This window comes from Pleurodeles waltl, chromosome 4_2, assembly GCF_031143425.1.
Source record: "Pleurodeles waltl isolate 20211129_DDA chromosome 4_2, aPleWal1.hap1.20221129, whole genome shotgun sequence".
Lineage (NCBI taxonomy): Eukaryota > Metazoa > Chordata > Amphibia > Caudata > Salamandridae > Pleurodeles > Pleurodeles waltl.
Genome location: NC_090443.1, coordinates 416824210 through 416846435, shown reverse-complemented (window position 1 = coordinate 416846435; position 22226 = coordinate 416824210). Strand labels below are relative to the sequence as shown.

At 41.9% G+C, this 22226-nt stretch overlaps 1 protein-coding gene across 2 annotated transcripts in view; it reads left to right on the top strand.

The window, feature by feature from the left end:
- The window catches only part of EDEM3 (ER degradation enhancing alpha-mannosidase like protein 3), a 367252-nt gene that overhangs the window by 9581 nt on the left and 335445 nt on the right, over positions 1 to 22226 (top strand). For both annotated transcript variants that reach the window (XM_069231637.1, XM_069231638.1), the window contains exon 2: positions 3073 to 3118. In XM_069231637.1, coding sequence (XP_069087738.1) covers positions 3073 to 3118 — 46 coding nt within the window. The remainder of the gene's footprint in view (positions 1 to 3072; positions 3119 to 22226) is intronic.

The following is a 22226-nucleotide window of genomic DNA, read 5'->3' as shown; positions in this document are numbered from 1 at the left end:
AACATAGGTCTTCAAGTTAAGACTTTGAAGCAGAATTCTGTGAGTGATTTACAGTCAAAAGTTTTAATTCCAGCAGTGTGTGTGTGTGTGTGTGTGTGTGTGTGTGTGGTGAAGTGATTTGTCTGTGTTATGCATGCTACGAGCAAGTCTAAATGTAGAATGTTGTGTTAATGCTAAGAGAATGTGACGATGCAAGGAATGCTGATGTCTCTATGCTGGGTGAAGTAGGCAGTTAATCACAGGTGGAGAGCAAATGGACAGAAGCTACCTGGCTTTTGCTATCACGTAAGGTCCCAAGATGGAATAAAGAACGTAAGTCCTTCCTGAGTGGCTCCAGATGATTGTGTTGCTGCCCTCCTGGAACATTCTGATTTATTTAAAACCATAGAAGGCTGACTGCAAACAATGTTTAAAAACATCAAAAGGATGTTAGTTAAAGCATTTCTTCATTTGATGACAGTACCAGATTTTATTTATTCATTAGTTTTGTTCATTCGATATCCTCTGTTAGAAATAACATTGACATGGAGTATTTCCCCTACAGGCTGTAATTTACTGTAACAAAAGCAAGAAAAAGTTTATTTGTGTCCTTAGTTGAAAACAGTTGAGATCTTGCATATAAGAAGAGTATTCCACTTGTAATTCCTTTCTCAGCTTGTTCCTCATATAGTGTTGTCATAGCTAGATAATGAGGACACAATAATTAGAATCTATCCTTCCTTTATTCATAAACATGGATTTTCAAAAACAAATTATTTTAATTTTGTCTGCGTTTTGCAATATAGCAGTGCTTCCTCCATATAAGGGTATTGTGCTTAATACAACCATAGAGAAAATAGATTCTCTTTTGTAATGTAAAATAATGCTACTTTTAAACATAAGGGAGACCGAGGATAGGAAAGAAAGGGGTTTCAGAAAGGAAAGGAGCAGGGGGAGAAGAGCTAAAGTGGGGAGTGGATTTTATTTCTTTTTATAGTTCGATACTCTTTGCTTCTTAGCTGCTTTTATTTCTACCATTGATCACCAGGGATGATGATAAATTGTTCCAAGATGATGCGAGTCAATGTGAACTTGAACTTCAGTCTGTCCACCAGGCTCAACACTTCATGTGTTTCACTATCTGTCAAGGCTGATAACCTCCCATCTAACAAAGTTTCCATTGTACAGTATTCAAAACGGACATATCTGTTTGGTGCAGTACAAATCTGCCTGTAGCTCAACTCTACATATACAAGGGCATTTGGACTGCTCTCTCAGGATTTGCTTGCTGCTTCTTGCCTCTCTACCCACTACTTACACTATTGGAAAGCATGCAAAAACATTTGCTAAATGGGGACGGGGGAGAAAATGCATTAGACAGTGGTTTGATGTCCTCTAATGTAGACAGGATTATTTTGAGGTTTATGTTTTATTTTTTAAACACAGTAGTAACAATTAAGTATTTTGTTTGTCTTAAAGCAATTGGAAGCTTTCAAATATTACTTCGCTTAGTTGTGGAAAGACCTCTCTTCCTCACTTCATAGATGGATCACTGATATTATCAAGAACCATGGGCATACAACAGTTTTATGGGAACCTGCCTTGTCATTCTTGTCATTACTGGCCTCGTACTCTTCCCTGTTGCTAAAGCTCCTCTGAGGTCTTTCTTCAGGTCTTTGTTGTCTGTTTATGTTTGGGACATTTTGTCAAAAAACACAATTTCCCTGCAGAAAATTAGCAGGAGGCCTGTGTTCACATTCTGGGGTGCACTTAGGATTGCAGCATTTTTTAAAGAAATACAATTTTCTTAGAATTGTACTAGGTTGTTTATAAAGGTCTAATCAATGTATTGTGTATTTCTGTTTCATTACTCTCGAACACCTTCATTGACTTTAAAACAAAATGTTTTCGGCTGTGCTTCTGTTTCCCTTCTTTAAATGGAAAAACATACCTGGTAATAACTAGTGTGGCAATGGTCTGAGACTTATTGGTTTCATTCTACATTTGCGAGAGCTACAGTTTACATGTGTATGTCAGGCATTAAAAAATCATAAAAATGTTACTTGACCTGTAGCTTGAGTAACTTGAATAATCTACTTGACCTAACTGCAATGCACTTGTCGTGTAAATGGGTCTCAAATTTTGTGATCCTAGGAAAATATTTTAGTTTATAGAGTCACCTTTTTCTTCACACTCCCCTATGAGTGCACCTTCAAATATGTGAGCTCAGCATTTCTGCTGTACAAAAAGCTCTTTTGTTTGATTAATTAGACTAAACATTAGCTCCATGTATAATAAGAATCTAGCCCACATATACTGGACACATGATCCATAACTTGCCTCTTAATTTGCTAATAGCATTGCCATTAGGGCAGGAGTGTTTCTCAGTTTGTTTAAACACACCTTTCAATAATTATATTACTAAATCATAATGTGGTAGCACACTGTCATTTACAGATAGTCAATTTCCAATAAATGTCCAAAAACCTTGCAGCTTTAGTGATAACTGTATAAAGTTTTAACAGTATTTGAAAGTGTTCTGATTTATTTCATCCTATTAAATTATTTTTTTACTCGCACAGAAGTAAAAAAAAAAAAGGGCTTTCACAACTACTGAAATATATTTTCAAATGTTTGTACATTTAACTTAGTTATATAAATGTTGTGTGGTAGGAAAAATGTAACGCTCTACAGCCTTTTATTTCACAGTCTTTGTACAGCAGGTCAGACAGTTCACCTTACAAAATCCTGGAGCTCTGTAGTCAGAAGGACAATTCATTGAAAGAGTGCAAACTTGACTTTTAATCCCTGTCTCTGAACACAGAGCAAATGAGACAAGATAAGAACAAGATTTGTAAGGCATCGTTATTGCCCCTTCACATTCTGACTGAACACACCTGTTCTTTGTCAACTCGTCAGAGGGGGCGAGTAGGTCCTACAAAATAGCTCAAACTGATAAAATATGACTCACCGTAGCGAGTGGGTGAGTAAATTTTTATAGTTTTTCTTGGCATGTATGTTAAGACTGCTCCCCGAAATAGGCAGTGTTGTATTATACTTTATTTTTAATACATGTTTTATCTTTTCTTGCAGGAGTCAAGTGCTTGAGATGTTCGATCATGCGTACAGTAACTACATGGTAAGCATTCTGTTTTTTGCTTTAATCAACGTGTGTGTGTGTGTGTGTGTGTGTGTGTGTGTATATATTTATTATAGAAGAGAGAACTCTGGGTAGAAAGGAACAAAGTCTTTTGCTATTTATGTTTTGACTTGCAAAAGGCTTTGTCCCTTTCTGGCTCAGCATGGATGGCATTATGCTAATTCTATGTTTAAAAACTTTGCTAGAACAATAGACATTTGAGGTGACCAAATTTGTAGTGTTGCTGGTGTTGTAGTGTGCTTTATCCCGGAGCTGCTCTCTACCGAAACCTGAGAACTACCCAGAGTTTGCTCTTCTTTTTTGCATAATTGTGCATCATTCTAAGCCTGAAGGGGTTTTGTTTTGACTTTTACTTGGTGCTCCCTTGTGTCTGGACAAAGCTAAATCTCTCTGACGAACTATAATGATAGCAAAATACACGTCGGGGATTGCTTTTGCTCTTTCCAGGTTGACTTGGATGGTATTTCACCAATCAAAAGCTGCAATACTGTTCCTAGAGTGGTGAAAGCCTTTTGTCTTTTTACAGATTGGTGTGTATGGTACTGTGCTGATTCTATGCTTAAAAACTTTGCTAGAAAATCAGACATTGGAGGTGAGCAAAGTTAGTCTCATTGGTGCTGTACACTGGAGCTGCTCCCCACCTAACCTTGGAAACTATCCAGAGTTCTCTCTTCTTTTTTGAATAATGTATGCATCACCCTAAGCCTGAAAGGGTATTGTTTTGGTATATAACTATTTTGCATAAATGTGAAATGTTCATATATGTGCAGAAAGGTATACTTTTAAAAAAATCCTGTTTCCATATGAAGTTTGTTGAAAATCGACCAAGCGTTTCATAGTTTAAAACACACTGGTGACGTTATGATTGGAGTATTTTACACAGGACATTCCCATATATCAAACAGAAAATTAGATAATAAAACTATCCACATCAACTGTAACAAAATTTAACTATAACTCCAGCCCACCTAGACTAAAATTGCTATGAAAAATTATTCAGGTGCCTTGTGTGGCTTGAGCAAAGCTTTCTTTGGTAAGTATTTGGGAAACCTCAGAAGCTTATAGTTAACAAATCTGGGGCTAAATACACTTTTATTAACTGCCCAAAAACAAAGGTGATTCAGAAGAATGCACGCTTGCACACTTTTTTGTAACAAATGTGCATCAGTTGATTTGTATGTTATAGTGCCTCTCAGAACGTACTTTTTCCATTTACCAATTTCCTAAAACTTGCTCAAAGTGAACAGTTAAAAAAATATAAGCACCCATATTATTTCTAGGAAAATATACAATTACTTATTCATATGCAGTACAAAAGAATGTAGCAAGATTACATTTTTGTACTGTACAATGCAGGGGCATGGAATTTCTTTTTGCCAAACTCTCAGCACATATTGTTTGGGGTCAAGGACAACAGGTATTTATGTTTAGTTTGTCCTCGAGACAAGTAGGCTACTGCCTCCCATCCCCCACCATCGTACAAACCGTTTGGCTGCCAGTTTCCAGTTCAGGCATTGTCTTCCGTTACGGTAATATTTGTACCCTTATGTTAAAGCTGTTTGAACTTGTATTCTTGGTTCATACAATGCACTCATTATTAGGGTGAGCTCCCTAAGGGAATGTTGTAAGATCGGACAGTGCTGACAGTGGCCCCAGTATAAAGTGGAGATTTACAGCTTTCATGAATTCACAATAATTTACAGAAGAAGGCCAGGAATTGTACTTCTGGGAAATATTTGTAAACTACGTTTTAGCACAAGCAAAAATGCATGCCTAGATTTGCTCATGCAAAAATCTGTTGAGAGTTTACAAGTTTATTTTCCCTTGAAACCACGTTTTTCCTAAACCTGGAAGAAGTTTTAATTCTCCCCTTGTCATGAGTAAATTTCCAGCCTTTGTCAGTATGGGACAAGATTAGAGAAGAGCTGATGAAAATATTTACAACCATGTAAGTTAGTAGGTTTCCAAAGACTCCAAAGCACATTCCAGCTCTGGAACTATTGCTTAATGCTACCTCCAGCCCTAGTATGTAGGTCTGTGAAAAGTTGTCAAAATTTGGGAACAGCATGAATGCAAACCCTACTATAGTATGAGCACTGGCATAATCAGATAAGCTATTTTCAGAGCTTTTATATAATGAGATTGGTGCCATCATTTATCGCCACACTACATGTCACAAAAGGGACATGTGGATTTTTTTACAGGACAACTAGGTTTATAATGCAACCTGTCTAATGGACAAGTAGATATTTAATAAAATTCACACCCCTGACAATGGTATTGTGGGTGCTACGCATCTCTACTTAGTGATGGACACTTGTGTTAAAAAACAAACAAACATGTAACTGAAAACAAGAGTTTTCTGTTGCAGTTGGGGTGCAGATTACAAAACATGGAAAGATAGCTCCAGAAGTACTGAAACAGCTGACTTGCTTTTAAGAATTATCACACCATAGCTTAGCTCCATCGCATGTGCCATCAGTTTTTACATGATACTGCTGGGTGACTTTGGTATAAATGTCACGTTGACCAGTATGCAGATGATAATGAATTACATTAGTTATGACACCTGTACCCTGAAATGTCCTCTCTCCAAAAGTACATCACTTAGAAAGGCAAAGTTATTGAGTGAAATGCTTCAATTAATCTCAGCCACTAGTAATTACTGGCGGCGCAAACCCATCCATAGATTTTATTTTTGCCCACAATTGCACACTATATGAAGGTCACCGGTATGCAAATTATGTTGGTCCTAGGAAGAGTTCCAACTGAACTACCAGTCCAAAGCTCTTCATAATGTGAAACATGGATGTTTTCTGCCTTGCTTCAATTGAACACCTCATCAAGAATTTTTCCTATTTGTTTTTGAGAATCGTAACTACCAGTCCAAAAATGGCTCCCCCCAAAGTTTTCGGCTTGGTCTTAAATTAGATCTAGTCTCCCATGCTCAATTACATATTTTTAGGCTATAACAGAACATTTCCATCACCAATCATGTTGCCAACTCAATTAAAACCCCATAGAGCAACTTTTCACAATTTATAAATTGACCTATGAACTCTTTTTTTTTTTTTTTAAGTCTGTGCTATATAATGATTAACTGTAACACTAACCCAGTCTCAATAATGCATTGTCATGTTGTGTGCTTTATTTAGTGTACTAGTGGTTTAGCCTAGGTTTATTACGTCTCTTTACAGTTTTATGTGTGTATATGACATTTGGATGGTGCAAACCTAAATGAAAGGCATTGGAGTGCTGTGTAGGCTTGGAGTTCGAGATAATTCTAATCTGTGGGGTGCGCGGTTCCCCAAAGCAGAAGTGTATTTTTACTGCACTGTAGTGTCCTTTAAAGAGTTGTCTTCAGCAGCAGCACTTTCGCCCCTAGTTTGGCTTGCCTATATATGGATGAGTTTCAAAAGAAACATATTCTACCATCAGCTAATCCTTTCCAAAACCATATTAAATTGTGGCGACGATATATTGATGACATCCTGATTATTTGGCAAGGTTCTCTGGTTCTCAATTTTGTGTCTTGGATCAACACTATTGATCCCTTTTTGAAATTCACTTCGACAGTTTCTTCCACCCATTTACCATTTCTAGACCTTATGTTGACTATTAACAATGGTAAAATATCCACTTCTGTTTACCAAAAACCTACTGATCGTAATAGCCTCTTGTTATATGAGAGTCACCATCCGAAATCCCTACGGGACAACCTACCAGTAGGTCAATTCCTGCGATTAAAAAGAAACTGTAACACATCCTGTGAATTTGACCGCCAGGCTGATATTCTGCAAGTCAAACTTTTTGATCGGCATTACTCTCCGCGAATCATAGATCAAGCACGTAAACGAGCTAGAAACAACCACTGCGGTGCTTTGTTAGAAACCATTGAAAAATCTCCCCAAACTAGATTAACCTGCGTATCCACCTACACCCCCATGTCCAATTTGATTAAAAAATTGATCAATAAAAGATGGTCAATATTGACCAGTGGGGGCACCCAGATGCAGAGACCTATATTTCCCTTCAAACGTACAGCTAATATTAAAGATATGATGGTCCATACTCGTCCTCGAACCACACAGATCACCTCAACACAGAGAACGCTATGGGATCTTCCCCCGGTCACTGGTCGTCATCCTTGTGGCCTCTGTAATGTGTGTTCTCTAAAAAGACATCTGACGACATTGAACTTAGAACCTATCGGCGTGTGTCAACTGAGAAGGCACACTAATTGCAATACAATTTTTTTTATCTATTTGATCACCTGCCTCTGTGAGTTGCGATACATTGGCATGACATCATGTCCAGTGAAGATACGCATCAACGAGCATAGGAGCAACATCAGATGCAATAGGATCACAACAAAACTCAGTGCACATTTTCTCGACACTCCCCATACTCCAGATGATTTATGGTGGACTATTTTGGAGGCACCAAGAGTACGATCTGATGATCCTACTTTCTTATTCAGACTTGAACAGAGATGGGTGTTCAAATTAAAGACTCTTGTACAGGGTTTAAATGATGACATACCCTGGGCTCTTGTGAAATGATATTCATTCCAATTAATTACCATCCACTCATTACCTAGGTCTGAGATTTTTGCCTCTCATTTTTAAGTTGGTTTACTTAAAACCCTCTTCTTCAATTCCCCTTTTTTTTGTTTTCCATTTTATTTTTAAGCTTTACTTGAAACGTCAATAGTGGTTTCTCCATGTTCGTTTTGGTACTTGGTTTCCCCTTTAGTGGAGTCCTGAGTCCTTCCTTTATTTCTATAATTCTCTGTTGACACTAGATTGTGGTCCTTCCTCTATGGCCTTGACACTCCTTCATTGTGGAACACTGGGTCCTTCCTCTATTTTTAGAGCCTTCCCTTTGGACCAGGATTTGGTCCTTCCTTTGTGGCCATGGGACTCTTTGATGGCGCGAATACCGGAAGTTTTCCACTTCAGTGTTATCGACGCTCTTATAATGGTGTCTCCGGTTGCACTCCCTGTCATTCGACGGGAATGCGCTCCGGAGGGTAGGTCCCCTGCTGCGGACCGCGCTTAGATAAGTAAGTAATTATTAGCGCGCTAGGCTAGTTGCCACACGCTTTGCCTGTGACAGCTTGAGTCCGTCGCGCTCTCTGTACTCTGAGATCGCGTGAGGTCTCCTCTGTTTTTCTTGTTGCCTTCTGATTTTTGCCGCATATTTACGGTTATCAACAGCTACCATCTTGTTAACGATTGTAATTACAGCTCAGTAACCTTTGGCAGATTAATTTTGAAAATGAATTAAATAAGATTTTATGACTCTGCTAAATAAAGAATTTAGTAATTCCACTCCAGCTGTTTTTTGGGGGAATGGTGATACCTTGGTTAAATCTGCATTGTGTGACAGGATCTAGATGTGTATAGGGAAACCAGTCCTTTTCATTGATGCTATATATCAATCCATGGTTACATGTGCATCTAGTGTTTCACATTGGTTGCGTTTTTGCATACAAAGAGCACTTGCTATGCGGATTATCTGGATGTGGTTACTGTCTACCTTCCTAAATCCAGTGCCCTATTTTTAGCCCTGTGGATTTTTTTACTTTGAAATAATGCGAGTTATGTGATATCCACCAAAAGGCTCAACACTGCCGTGCAGATGGTATTGAGAAAGCGGCTGATTTGTCACGCTCTCAAAGCACTCAGTGGGCCTCAGTAAGTGTTGGGCACTGGTAATACTGGATGCAATGAAACATTGGGTGCACCTTACTGAGGTTAATTGAAGGTTGAGTGCTGTATTAAATTCTAGCTACCTAGAAAGGCCAACACACTACAACAAAGTAACACTTAATCACAAGATTACATTGTATATTGAGGTCATGATCACCTTACAGTGAAAGCAGTGTGTTAATTGCATTAAATGCAATTCCGCCATGGCACGTGAAGTGGCATAGCAATCGTTTCAGTTGCTGAAAACAGAAAAGTTAGCCAAGTCCTTGTTGTTAACAGTGCTACTCAAGCATGAATTGAATAGACCATGGTCAGCTGCCAACAATAAAATACTCAGTTTTACTCCATCGTTTGGAGAGCCATATTCTTCTTTCCCTTTTTTTACATGAACGCATTCAAGCCTGTAGCATTACTGTTTAAGGATAACGCTTACAAGAATAAGTAACTAAAATGTGTAGCCCTGCAACCGTATACTAATATCCAGGATCATTACACTAATGCTGTACTCGGCTGACTGTTTTACTAGTTATAAGGCAGTCAGACTTTGATTGCTTCTTTAAGTTAAAAAAAAAAAAAAAAAATCTGCAGCCTCTGCACAATCTGCAGTTTGGGATGCAGGTGGAGGGTGTGTCCATGTTTGTGGGCCTGCAGAAAATGGTAATTTTCACCGCTGGATTAAGATGTATATTTAAAGACCAGAGAGGTGCCTTCCTCAGGTGCTACGTAGTGAAGCTTTTTAGTAGAGGTCCCTGAATATTACAGAATTGTGATTTAAGATAATGAAATACATATATCGTTTTTATTTCAAAGTGAACCAAGTATGAGATGTCAGTAAATGATAGCTATGCTGGGACACTGTTAGTCTAAGTTAACTGTCTTGCTAACCATGCCCAAGGCAGCACTTTCAAATGATTTTGTCATTGCAATTTGGAAAATGCTGATCACACCCTTATAGTACATAGTTTAAATATTCTTAGAATGCTTATTTGCAGAGAACCATTTTTATTTCATTTGGTTGTCTTTTCAGGATGGTTTGTGTTTGTTTTTTTTTTTTTTTTTTATAAACCCAGCAGAATACTATGGCCTACAAGAAAGTGGTGTGTCAGGCATAAGCCAAGAATGAGATTTCAGAGCCCCTTTTGCCACACAACCTTGGTGTGAAGAGAATTTAAAATGCATTTCCAGTGATATACTCCTTGTCTAATTTTTCTGAAATCTTTGGCTGAACTTAATATAGTCACGCCTCCCTTTACTGTGAATTTCGGCGACAATGCTGACAATCGCCATTTTATCCATTCTGAGGGAAGAGGATAAGGACAGGGCAGTGCATGGCGCAAGCATCGGTGGCATGGCGAGGACCCAGAACAGCTGCAAATCAAGGACTTTTCACAATTCAGCCTAGGTTCCTGTATCCCTCCTTCCCACATGCTTAAAGTTTCTAGCCCTCTTCGTTCTTGCAGAATCCACAGCTTCTACCATCCGGTGGCAGCTCCTTTGCACCCTCAGCTGGCATTTCCTGGGCATCTGCCCACTCTCGACTTTGTCGTGACTCTTGGACTTGGTCCCCTTGTTCCACAGGTACTCTCGTCCAGAAATCCACTTTGGTTGCATTGCTGGTGTTGGTCTTCCTTGCAGAATTCCCCTATCACGACTTCTGTGCTCTCTGGGGAATATAGGTGCACTTCACACCTACTTTTCAGGGTCTTGGGGTGGGCTATTTTTCTAACCCTCACTGTTTTCTTACAGTCCCAGCGACCCTCTACAAGCTCACATAGGTTAGGGGTCCATTCGTGGTTCGAATTCCACTTTTGGAGTATATGGCTTGTGTTGCCCCTATACCTATGTGCTCCTATTGCAATCTACTGTAACTTTACATTGCTTGCATTACTTCCTTTTGCTATTACTGCATATTTTTGGTATTGTGTACATATATCTTGTGTATATTTGGCATCCTCATACTGAGGGTACTCACTGAGATACTTTTGGCATATTGTCATAAAAATAAAGTACCTTTATTTTTAGTATGTCTGTGTATTGTGTTTTCTTATGATATTGTGCAGATGACACCAGTGGTATAGTAGGAGCTTTGCATGTCTCCTAGTTCAGCCTAAGCTGCTCTGCTATAGCTACTTTCTATCAGCCTAAGCTGCTAGAAATACCTCTTCTACACTAATAAGGGATAATTGGACCTGGTACAGAGTGTAAGTACCCCTTGGTACCCACTTCAAGCCAGGCCAGCCTCCTACAGTATGGCATCCTTCCAATCTGGCAGTTTGTTCTGCATCATCATTGAAGGCCAACTGTCCCGTAGGCCGGAAAGTACTACAAACATTCATAACCAAAACGCGCTTCTAAGGCACCTATAAGAAACTGGGCAGAAACGGACAGTGGTCTCAAAGGGCAACTTGTCCAGTGGAAACCGCTTCCTCTCTGTGAATCAGTTACCACCTTTTTTGAGGTGCTGGTAACTTCAATGGTTTATGACTGATACTGCAGTCTCAAACCTTTTCATACCATTGTGAATCAAAATTTGTTCCCACCCTGTCTTAATTATTGTTCAGAATGAGTTGCAAAATCTCTCTTGTAATTAGGAAGGTAGTTTCCAACTCACAATATGGGTTTAGTACATTTCCAAACACCATTTTTTAATCACAAACCCAGTGATTTTGCGAGTTGCAGGGTTTGAAACCGCAAAATAGTTTTGTACATGTGGCCTCTAAGTCATGCAGTTATTATTGTGTGTACGTACACAGAAACAGCTGTATAACACTCGTTTAGACTGTGCATTATATAAGAACTAGAAATGTCAAACTACATATATGGTATCCACCATACAATCACCTGCTCTCTTGGTGCCCTCGGCATTCTTGCTGTCTTTGCCACATATAATGCTGCCAAGCCAGAGCCATTGTTGTAACAGCATTTGATGAAGTAAGACGCTTTTCATTTGTGAACATACAGATATTATATATTTTTCTTTAAATAAGAGCTGAGGGAGTAGATCAGGAAACTGGTGACTGGACATTAGTCTTCTAACATTTTAAATGCACTACTAGTGCCTTGGCAATAGCTACAGCAATAGGAAGTGGAATGTTTAGTGTCAGTGGAACTTTTCATGAACATCATCTTACCACCATGTGACTATCCTGTTAGGCGATGATGTGTTTTCTAAACTGACACAGATGCTTTTGACTTTATTGAGCTCTGTTTATTTTATTATTATGATTATTTTTTTTTTTTACCTGATCTTTCTCCCAAAACTTTGTCTGAACTAACTTTTCTATATTTTTAAGTTTTTCCCTGAGACTGCGCATACGCTGTATGGTAATTCTTTTGTAAATAAAAAAAAGCTTTTAATTGGCTTAGATCATGCCCACTAATTACCATCTCTCACCATGTTTTGGCTTCAGTGTCACCCTCATTTCCTTGTTTCTTATTAGTCAATCTCTGTTGCATTCGCCAGGCACTTCCAGTGTTTTTCCCGACCATTGAGCATGGACCAAGTACAAGTGGCCATTGTCATTCTATCTGTAGCGCTTTCCTGCAGATATTTTATTTCATACTTTTTTCCAAGCACTATAGGAATGCATGTGTCTGCATTCCATCCCCCTCGCTCCCTTCATACCGCCTGGGCACTTGTCCCACCCTCCACACTCACTTTGCTTGCCTCCCCCTCCTGCTGTCTGTCTTGCTGCTTGCTCCTTCCTACTATGCATAACTCTCGTGTTGCTTGACCTCCCTCCCCCCCCCCCCCCCCCCCCATGCTTTTGTTTTAAACATATTTCACAGCAGCATCAGCTGCTGTGCAACATGGCTTAAAGGAAAAACAAAAAGTGTTATGATGTGATCAAGGATGGTCGTGTCATAGTGTTTTCTTTTTCTTTACTTTAACCGCTTTGGTGCGCCCACACACCCTCCCTGGTGCGGGTCACGACCAGTGGCCGACACCAGGAAGGGCATTAATAAATCTTCGGGTGCGTCGCACCCGAGGATTTTTATTTTTTTTTTACTTCCCTGGGGAGACACGGAAGCTACCGTGTCTCCCCCCGCCCCCCACCCGCCCCTTTGTGACGGCGCGCTGACGTTGCAAAGGTGTTTTCCCCATCAAAGCAGGAAGCAGCCTTGCGGCCGCTTCCTGCTTTGATGGGGAAAACGGCCTTTTACACGTTCGGGAAGGCCTCGTAAGAAAGGGGAGACACTCCCCTTTCTTACGAGGCCTTCCTGAAAGTGTTTCCTGGCCCCCGGTCGCAGCTGTGCTGCGATCGGGGGCCAGGAAACACTTTCAGGTTTCCTGGCCCCCCCCGATCACAGCTGAGACTCTCCCCTTTCTTACGAGGCCTTCTGAAATGGTTTCCTGGCCCCCGATCGCAGCACAGCTGCGATCGGGGGCCAGGAAACCCCACTAGACACCAGGGATTTCACTTTTGGGGGGCGGCCCCCCCCGGAAAACGGGCCGCCCCCCCCGGCATAATTTTTTTTTGAAAAAAAAGATAGGGGCCCCCTGGGGGGGGGGGGGGGGGCGCAATCGCGCCCCCCCCAGGGGATTTTTTTTTTCTCAAAAAAAAAAAAAAATGAAATGACAGGGGGTCGCCCGTGGGCAGGGTGACCCCCTGTGGGGGCAATTCTTTTTTTTAGATGTTGTAGGGTTTCCCTGGGGGCCATTTTGGCCCCCCAGGAAACCATACAACAACTAAAAAACAATATATGTATATATCTATATATATCTATGTAGATAGATATATCTAGGTACATGGATATATCTATAGATATATCTATGTAGATAGATAGATATATATATATATATATATATATATATATATATATATATATATATCTATATATATATAGAGAGAGAGAGAGAGGTACATCTGTATCAAAGAGATTTATAAAGCGCGCTACTCACCTGTGAGGGTCTCAAGGCGCTGGGTGGGGGGCGGGGGGAGGGAAAGGGGCTGGGAGGTTCACTGTTCAAAAAGCCAGGTTTTGAGGCCCTTCCTGAAAAGAAGTAGGTTTTGGGTCTTGCGAAGGTGGGTTGTGAGTGCGTTCTAGGTTTTGGGTGCAAGGTAGGAGAAGGATCTGCCCCCGGTGGTGGTGTGTTTGATGGGGGGGACAGAGGCGAGAGAGAGGTCAGCTGAGCGGACGTTTCGTGTGGGGGTGTGGAAGTTGACTCTCGTTGAGGTAGGCAGGGCCTGTGTTGTGGAGTGATTTGTGTGCGAGGATGAGGATCTTGAAGGTGATCCTTTTGTCAATGGGGAGCCAGTGGAGGGATTTGAGGTGTGGAGAGATGTGTTTGTGTCGGCGGAGGTCGAGGATGAGTCGTGCTGCTGAGTTCTGGATGCGTGTAGTTTGCGCTTGAGTTTTAGAGTGGTGCCAGCGTAGAGGGCGTTTCCGTAATCAAGCCTGCTGCTGATGAGTGCGTGAGTGACAGTTTTTCTGGTCTCTGTGGGGATCCATTTGAATGTTTTTCAGTATACGGAGTTTGTTGAAGCATGAGGAGGTAAGAGCGTTGATTTGTTGGGTCATCGAGAGGGAGGAGTCTAGGATGATGCTGAGGTTGCGTGCGTGGTTGGCGGGGGTGGGTGCAGGGCCTAGCGTGGTGGGACACCATGGGGGGGTCCCAGGTGTTTTTGTGTGGGCCAAAGAGGATTATTTCGGTTTTGCTTGAGTTGAGTTTCAGGTGGTTGGCTGTCATATATATATATATATATATATATATATATATATCACTTTTGTCAATATGTGTGTGGTTTCCCTGGGTGGAAAAGGGTCCGACTTGTCTAGTGGCAGTTTTAGTGCCATAAAGAAGCGCAGAAGGTTTATATGCCTACTGCAAAGAGCACATCTGTATTTTATGTAAATAGCTGAGTACATTAGTAAAGTCTATGGAGAGATGAAGGGCACTTTTGCTGGGTGGTAATGAGGGAATCCGAGGAGGAGGGAGTGGGAGCACCAATAATGATTGTTGGACTGGGCGCATGAGGTGCTAAAGACTGTGACGAATGGTATGTGATAAGGTGTTTTTTGAGTGTCTTGAAAGTACGTGCTGATTGAGGGAAGAAGCACAGGTAAGGTGGCCTCTACTGTTGCACGTATCTCACACACACCATCGATTTTGTGACTGTCTACGTAGGCTAGTGTTTTAGAGCAACAGTTTAGCCAATAGCAGAGATGGCATCTTGATGGATGACTGCTGCCTGCACTCGGGTTATAGAGGACCGCTCTGACATAGGATCAGAGACTGAGACATCAGATACTGAGACAGCATCTGAGGGATAGGATAATGGCGCAGACTCTGGGAGTGATTTTTCAGTCAGAGGAGTCCCATTCGAAAACTCCTCTTCCAGTACATTATGAGGAAGGTGATGAGGACAGTCCTGCTGTCCCTTCGCAAGCTGTTCGTGCAACTGGGTAATAGTGGGTTAGGCCAACCCAGAGAGCAGGTGAATGCGGCGGCAAGCAGAGAGAGAGTGCTCTCTTGGGAGCTCACCAATTTAGTTCAGCCCCAAATTCCACCACCCAAATCATATTGTGGAGCCATCAAAATTGTCTATGGCAAAACAAACTGGTTTTGTAAGGCAGGCACCTGTGTTTTTGGTCCTGGATTCGGCGGCCATATAGAGAAACACACTAAACCCAAACATTTCTGGAAACTAGACATTCGGGGGAGTCCACAGAGGTGTGAATTGTGTGGATTCCCCAAAGTTTTCTTACCCAGAATACCCTGCAAAGCTGAAATGTTGAAAAAAACCTCTATTTTTCTCGCATTTCTGTCACACAAACTACAGGAATATGCTGGGATCCACAACATTCCTACCACCCAGTGACTCCTCACCTGTCCTGATAAAAACACCACCCCACTTGAGTGCCTACATCTAGTGCCTGTGTCAGGAATGGATCACCCCAGGGTCAACAGCTGCCTCCCGTAAGGACCAACATTGACCGTTGTGTGATCTATTCCTGTCGCAGGCACCAGGCCTAACCACACAAGTGAGGTATCATATTTATCGGGAGACTTGGGGGAACGCTGGGTGGAAGGAAATTTGTGGCTCCTCTCAGATTCCAGAACTTTCTGTCACCGAAATGTGAGGAAAACGTGTTATTTTAGCCACATTTTGAGGTTTGCAAAGGATTCTGGGTAACAGAACCTGGTCCGAGCCCCACAAGTCACCTCATCTTGGATTCCCCTGGGTTTCTAGTTTTCAAAAATGTGCTGGTTTGCTAGGTTTCCCCAGGTGCCGGCTGAGCTAGAGGCCAAAATCCACAGGTAGGCACTGTTTTCTATGAAAAAATGTGATGTGTCCACGTTCTGTTTTGGGGCATTTCCTGTCGCGGGCGCTAGGCCTACCCACACAAGTGAGGTATCATTTTTATCGGGAGACTTGGGGGGAACGCCGGGTGGAAGGAAATTTGTGGCTCCTCTCAGATTCCAGAACTTTCTGTCACCGAAATGTGAGGAAAACCTGTTTTTTTAGCCACTTTTTGAGGTTTGCAAAGGATTCTGGGTAACAGAACCTGGTCCGAGCCCCGCAAGTCACCCCTCCTTGGATTCCCCTAGGTCTCTAGTTTTCAGAAATGCACAGGTTTGTTAGGTTTCCCTAGGTGCCGGCTGAGCTAGAGGCCAAAATCTACAGGTAGGCACTTCGCAAAAAACACCTCTGTTTTCTTCAAAAAATTTGGATGTGTCAACGTTGCGCTTTGGGGCGTTTCCTGTCGCGGGCGCTAGGCCTACCCACACAAGTGAGGTATCATTTTTATCGGGAGACTTGGGGGAACGCTGGGTGGAAAGAAATTTGAGGATCCTCTCAGATTCCAGAACTTTCTGTCACCGAAATGTGAGGAAAACTTGTTTTTTTAGCCACTTTTTGAGGTTTGCAAAGGATTCTGGGTAACAGAACCTGGTCCGAGCCCCGCAAGTCACCCCTCCTTGGATTCCCCCAGGTCTCTAGTTTTCAGAAATGCACAGGTTTGGTAGGTTTCCCTATGTGCCGGCTGAGCTAGAGGCCAAAATCTACAGGTAGGCACTTTGGAAAAAACAGCTGTTTTCTATAAAAAAAATAGGATGTGTCCATGTTGTGTTTTGGGGCATTTCCTGTCGCGGGCACTAGGCCTACCCACACAAGTGAGGTATCATTTTTATCGGGAGACTTGGGGGAACATAGAATAGCAAAACAAGTGTTATTGCCCCTTATCTTTCTCTACATTTTTTCCTTCCAAATATAAGAGAGTGTGTAAAAAAGACGTCTATTTGAGAAATGCCCTGCAATTCACTTGCTAGTATGGGCACCTCGGAATTCAGCGATGTGCAAATAACCACTGCTCCTCAAAACCTTATCTTGATCCCATTTTGGAAATGCAAAGGTTTTCTTGATACCTCTTTTTCACTCTTCATATTTCAGCAAATGAATTGCTGTATACCCAGTATAGAATGAAAACCAACTGCAGGGTGCAGCTCATTTATTGGCTCTGGGTACCTAGGGTTCTTGATGAACCTACAAGCCCTTTATATCCCCGCAACCAGAAGAGTCCAGCAGACAAAACGGTATATTGCTTTCAGAAATCTGACATCGCAGGAAAAAGTTACAGAGTAAAACATAAAGAAAAATGGCTGTTGTTTTCAGCTCAATTTCAATATTTTTTTATTTCAGCTGTTATTTTCTGTAGGAAAACCTTGTAGGATCTACACAAATGACCCCTTGCTGAATTCAGAATTTTGTCTAGTTTTCAGAAATGTTTAGCATTCCGGGATCCAGCATTGGGGACACACCCATTCCTGTCACTAACTGGAAGGAGGCTGAAAGCACCAAATATAGTAGAAATGGGGTATGTCCCAGTAAAATGCCAAATTTGTGTTGAAAAATTTGGTTTTCTGATTCAAGTCGGCCCGTTCCTCAAAGGTGGGAAGATAGTGATTTCAGCACCAGAAACCCTTTGTTGATGGCATTTTCAGGGAAAAAACCACAAGCCTTCTTCGGCAGCCCTTTTTCCCCATTTTTTTGGAAAAAACAACATTTTCACTGTATTTTGGCTATTTTCTTGGTCTCCTCCAGGGGAAACCACCAACTCTGGGTACCATTAGAATCCCTAGGATGTTGGAAAAAAAGGACGCAAATTTGGCGTGGTTAGCTTATGTGGACAAAAAGTTATGAAGCCCTAAGCGCGAACTACCCCAAATAGCCAAAAAAGGGCTCAGCACTGGGGGGGGGAAAGGCCCAGCAGCTAAGGGGTTAAGCTATGTTTTACAGCAGCCCATGCTGCTGTGCAGTATGTCTAAAAAAATATAGACAACAACTTGTGATCTTGCATAGACAAAACCCACTGGCTTTGCCAATGTTTGTTTTCAAATTCAGCTGTGAATTATTTAAAAATCTTTAGACCAGTCTGGTGCCTGCAATGACTTCTGATAGAAAGGGTGCATACATTGGGTATGCCAGCAGTTTCAGCTACTGTGTCATAAGGTGCTGGGACAAAGTGAAGGGGCAGCAGACCAAAGCAAAAATTGTGTGGAAGAGAATTTGTCCAGATGTGCATTTTTTTGACAAGCAAAATTATACAGCATCTAATTCAGAACAATACAGATCTCACCTGGTTGCTTTTTTTATTTTTTATTTTGTAACATTCCAATTTCGAGGTGTATTTGCTTTATGGTGTTTGACCTTTGATTTGTGTTATTCCAGGGCGGCACCTGGCCACGCGGCACACATACCACGTTGACTGTTTGCTTTGTCAGCCATAGGTATGATGGTTAAGTCCTCCTACAAGACATACTAACTTGGTATTTACAGAGAACACTGTTGATGCCACGCCATAAAACTTAATACTGCATTTTCCATGTTAATTGTTGAGTAAAGTGCTGCTGGAAAACTGGAATCATAAGTGCATGTTTGAAGGATCTAAATAAATGTATGTATTTGTAGAGCGCTTTCCTACTCACTGCTGGGCTTTCAAGCATTTGCCGAACAGGAAAGTGAGAGTGGCAGGGTGTGGAAATTAAGCTCTACACTTGGTTTAGGGTATTTGTGAACTGAAAATATTTTTTGTATAAAGCTATGCTTGGAGAAAGGTTGCACCAAATCTAGGCACCCTGATGTATGGCTTCATTTATTGTTTGAATGCCGCCAGTGCGGTTGGCTTTCTTTGACTGGCCGTTCAAGTGAAAGCCGCTAGAACTTAAAGCGGCTCATTGTGGTTCCAAGTTTCTTAGGTCGAGATTAAGCCTATGACCGCTTGTATACTTTTAAGTATACTTTTTCTGTGGGCTTCCAGCTATTTCATTTGTTAGTTTCAGTGTCATTTAAAAATCCTTGCTTGCTAGTGGTCAGTCATGCCTCTTCGTCCCACCATCTTCTGTGTGGGAGCAGGGACCAACTACTGTACAATTACGCTTTGTCCTGTTTATCTAGTCTGGAGGGGACTTTTTTTTTTTTTTTTACTTTGTTTCCTGCTCTTGTCCAGGGAAGCTTCCCTTTTCATTCGCAGAGCGTTCTTGCCCTGACTTGCCCTGAGCTTAACTGTAAACACGGCTATAAATCAGGCTGTTATCTTGGTCACATTTGGTCTTTTTGGCCTCTCCCACCCTCTCTGCTGCCTTGCTCACACCCTTCCTTAGCTTGGATTTTCTTTACCAAGTGTGCCTGCCTTTTGCCCTTAGCCTAGGCACACAGCTCTGCAAGGCCTCCACAAACGGAGACCGTGCCCATTTCTGCTCCATACTCGGTTCCCACTTGCGGCTCTAGCAGTGCACCTCAGTTTACATACTCTGAGCCCTCAGCAATGCCAGTAACCCCACACTCGCTGTTTGCCAGAGCACCTCAGTTCTTCCAGTCAGTACACTCTGCTGCTCCAGTACTGGGACCTCAGGTGCAGCTCCGTCAGTGCAACTCAGTTCACACACTCCGAGCCCTCAGCCCTGCCAGTACCAAGAACCCCACACAGACTGTCTGCCACAGCACCTCAGTTCTTCCAGTCAGTACACACTGCTGCTCCAGTACTGGGACCTCAGGCGCAGCTCCATCAGTGCCACCTCAGTTCACACACTCAAAGCCCCTCAGACGTGTCTGAACCTCACACACAATGCCTACCAGAGGACATCAGTTCTTAGTACACTCTGCTGTTCCAGTACTGGGACCTCAGACGCAGCTCCATCAGTGCCACCTCAGTTCACACAACAAGTCCCTCAGCCGTGCCAGTACCCCACATACGCTCTCTGCCAGAGCACCTCCGTTCTTACAGTCGGTACGCTCCGCTGTTCTAGTACTGGGACCTTGGGCGCAGCTCCATCAGTGGACCTCAGTTCTACCCTGGCAAGGTCACTTCATTTCCTATACTAGGATCCCGCTCACATACAGTTCCATTACAGCAGCTCAATTCTAATATTCAGTCCCACTGCCAAGCCAATACTGAACCCAAAAGAGCAAAACAGCTCAGCCAGTGCACCTCAAGTCTTAACATCCAATCGCCACTGTTGATGGGAACCATCACCGTTCTGCCAGAATCCATCAATTCTAATATTCAGTACATAGTTCTTCTCAGTACTAAGGCTCACACACACGCCGTTCAGGGCTCCTCGCTTCTGTGGGTCAGAGGCAGTGCCACTCCCATGCTGGGCACTACTCCCAGCTTCACCGCAGCACTTCCAGGCTAACACTCGGCAACACTGGCTGACCAATACTATGTTCCACACATAGCTCTATTAACATACCTCACTTCTGACCTTGTGCCCGTTACTATTCCAGTACTGCAGCCCACATACAACTCTGTCATTGCACCACAACCCTAACCTGCAGCGCCCCATTAGTTCAATACCATGAATTACATGGCGCTCCGTTTCTCATTCCTCACCCACTGTCTTTCTGTTATTCCAGCACTGGGCCGGGACACAGCTCTGGCTACACCCCCAGTCCCGATCTGAAGCACCCAAATATTACTGTATTGGGGTTCCCATGCAAATCTGCTAGTGCACCTCCCAATGTTCAGCACCCTCCTGTTCCACACTCTGACTTCTGTTTGCGGATGTGGGGGAGCCAATTAAATGTATTCTTAGCTGCCATCTTTATTTGGGAGGGTCTGTTTCAACTATCTCACTCTGTTATGTCCTTTACTCTGTTTAGTCTCAATGTTTTCTTTCTACCCCATTTTTCTCTTTCCAGCTCTTAAATTCCACATTTGCTCTTACTTTCAACTGTTTATTTCTACTCCTCTCTTTCGTTTTTTTTTATTTCCTTGTTCCTCTTGCTATCCTTGTTTTAAACTTGCAAAAACTTGGCTATTTCTTTCTTTGTTTCGTTCCTCTTTTTTTTTTTTTTTCATCAGGCTTTAATTCTTTCACTATTTTTTTTTTTCTCTTCACTTTTTTGTTGAAGTTTTTTATTTGCTCGTTCCTTTGACTCCGTATGCGTCCGTTGAATTTTTTTTTGGTCTTCCTTCCCCTCTGGTGTTTTTCTTATCTTTATCTGCCAATTCACGTTTTACTATGAATCCCTCTTTTTCCCTTCTGTATGTGGAAGCCACAAGTTACTTGTTGGGACCTGAAGTGTAAAAGTGGTTTTCCTATTCTGTGTCTGTGGGAAATGTCAATAAATACATGCCCTGGTTCTTTCGCTGCTTGTTTCTCTCACCATCTCTCTTTTTTTTCGGTAAGGTTCATATTTCTCTTTTTTCACTTCGTTCATTATTTTTTCCTCTTTATCTTTTGTTTGCTAGCTACCTTCAATTTTTAATTTTGTCTCACACGTTTGCTCTATTTCTTCTTAGTTGTATTTTCATTTTCTCATTCTTTCTCTCCCTTCTTTTATTTGCAACACTTTCTCTTTCTTCATTTTGTCTATTATATTCCTTTTGCTTCTCGTTTCTGCCCCATCCGCTTTCTCTCCTGAGGCATAGTTATCAATGGAGCAATAGGTGCAGTGGTACCAGTGCCTAGAGACCCACAGACCTTACTCAACTCTAGTTACTGCTCTGTTTTCCTACCAAAATTCCAGTCAACCATTTTCCTTTCTTAATCCAGGGCCAGTGTCACCATTATTATTCCACTTGTCCTCGCCATCTTTATTCCCGACTCCCTCTTTCATTTCACCCTCCAATCGGCCCCAAGTGATATTTTTGTTATTGTGTTTTGAGCATTACACTCTAATGCCAAAAGTGTAATTTCTGATAAAGGTTTATTTGATAATTGTATATGTTTTAAGATAGAGGAAGAAAGTAAATGGAAGTGCTTTAGTTACATGCTGGTCCGCTGGAATTATATGACAGGAAAAGATATAATTATGAGGCAGGGTTGACCACTTTATGTGGCAAGAAGAGTCCAGTTGTGAATTTACTATGCCAATAGCTCTAACTCAAGAAAATGCAAGACCTATTGCATCGCAAATGCTTGT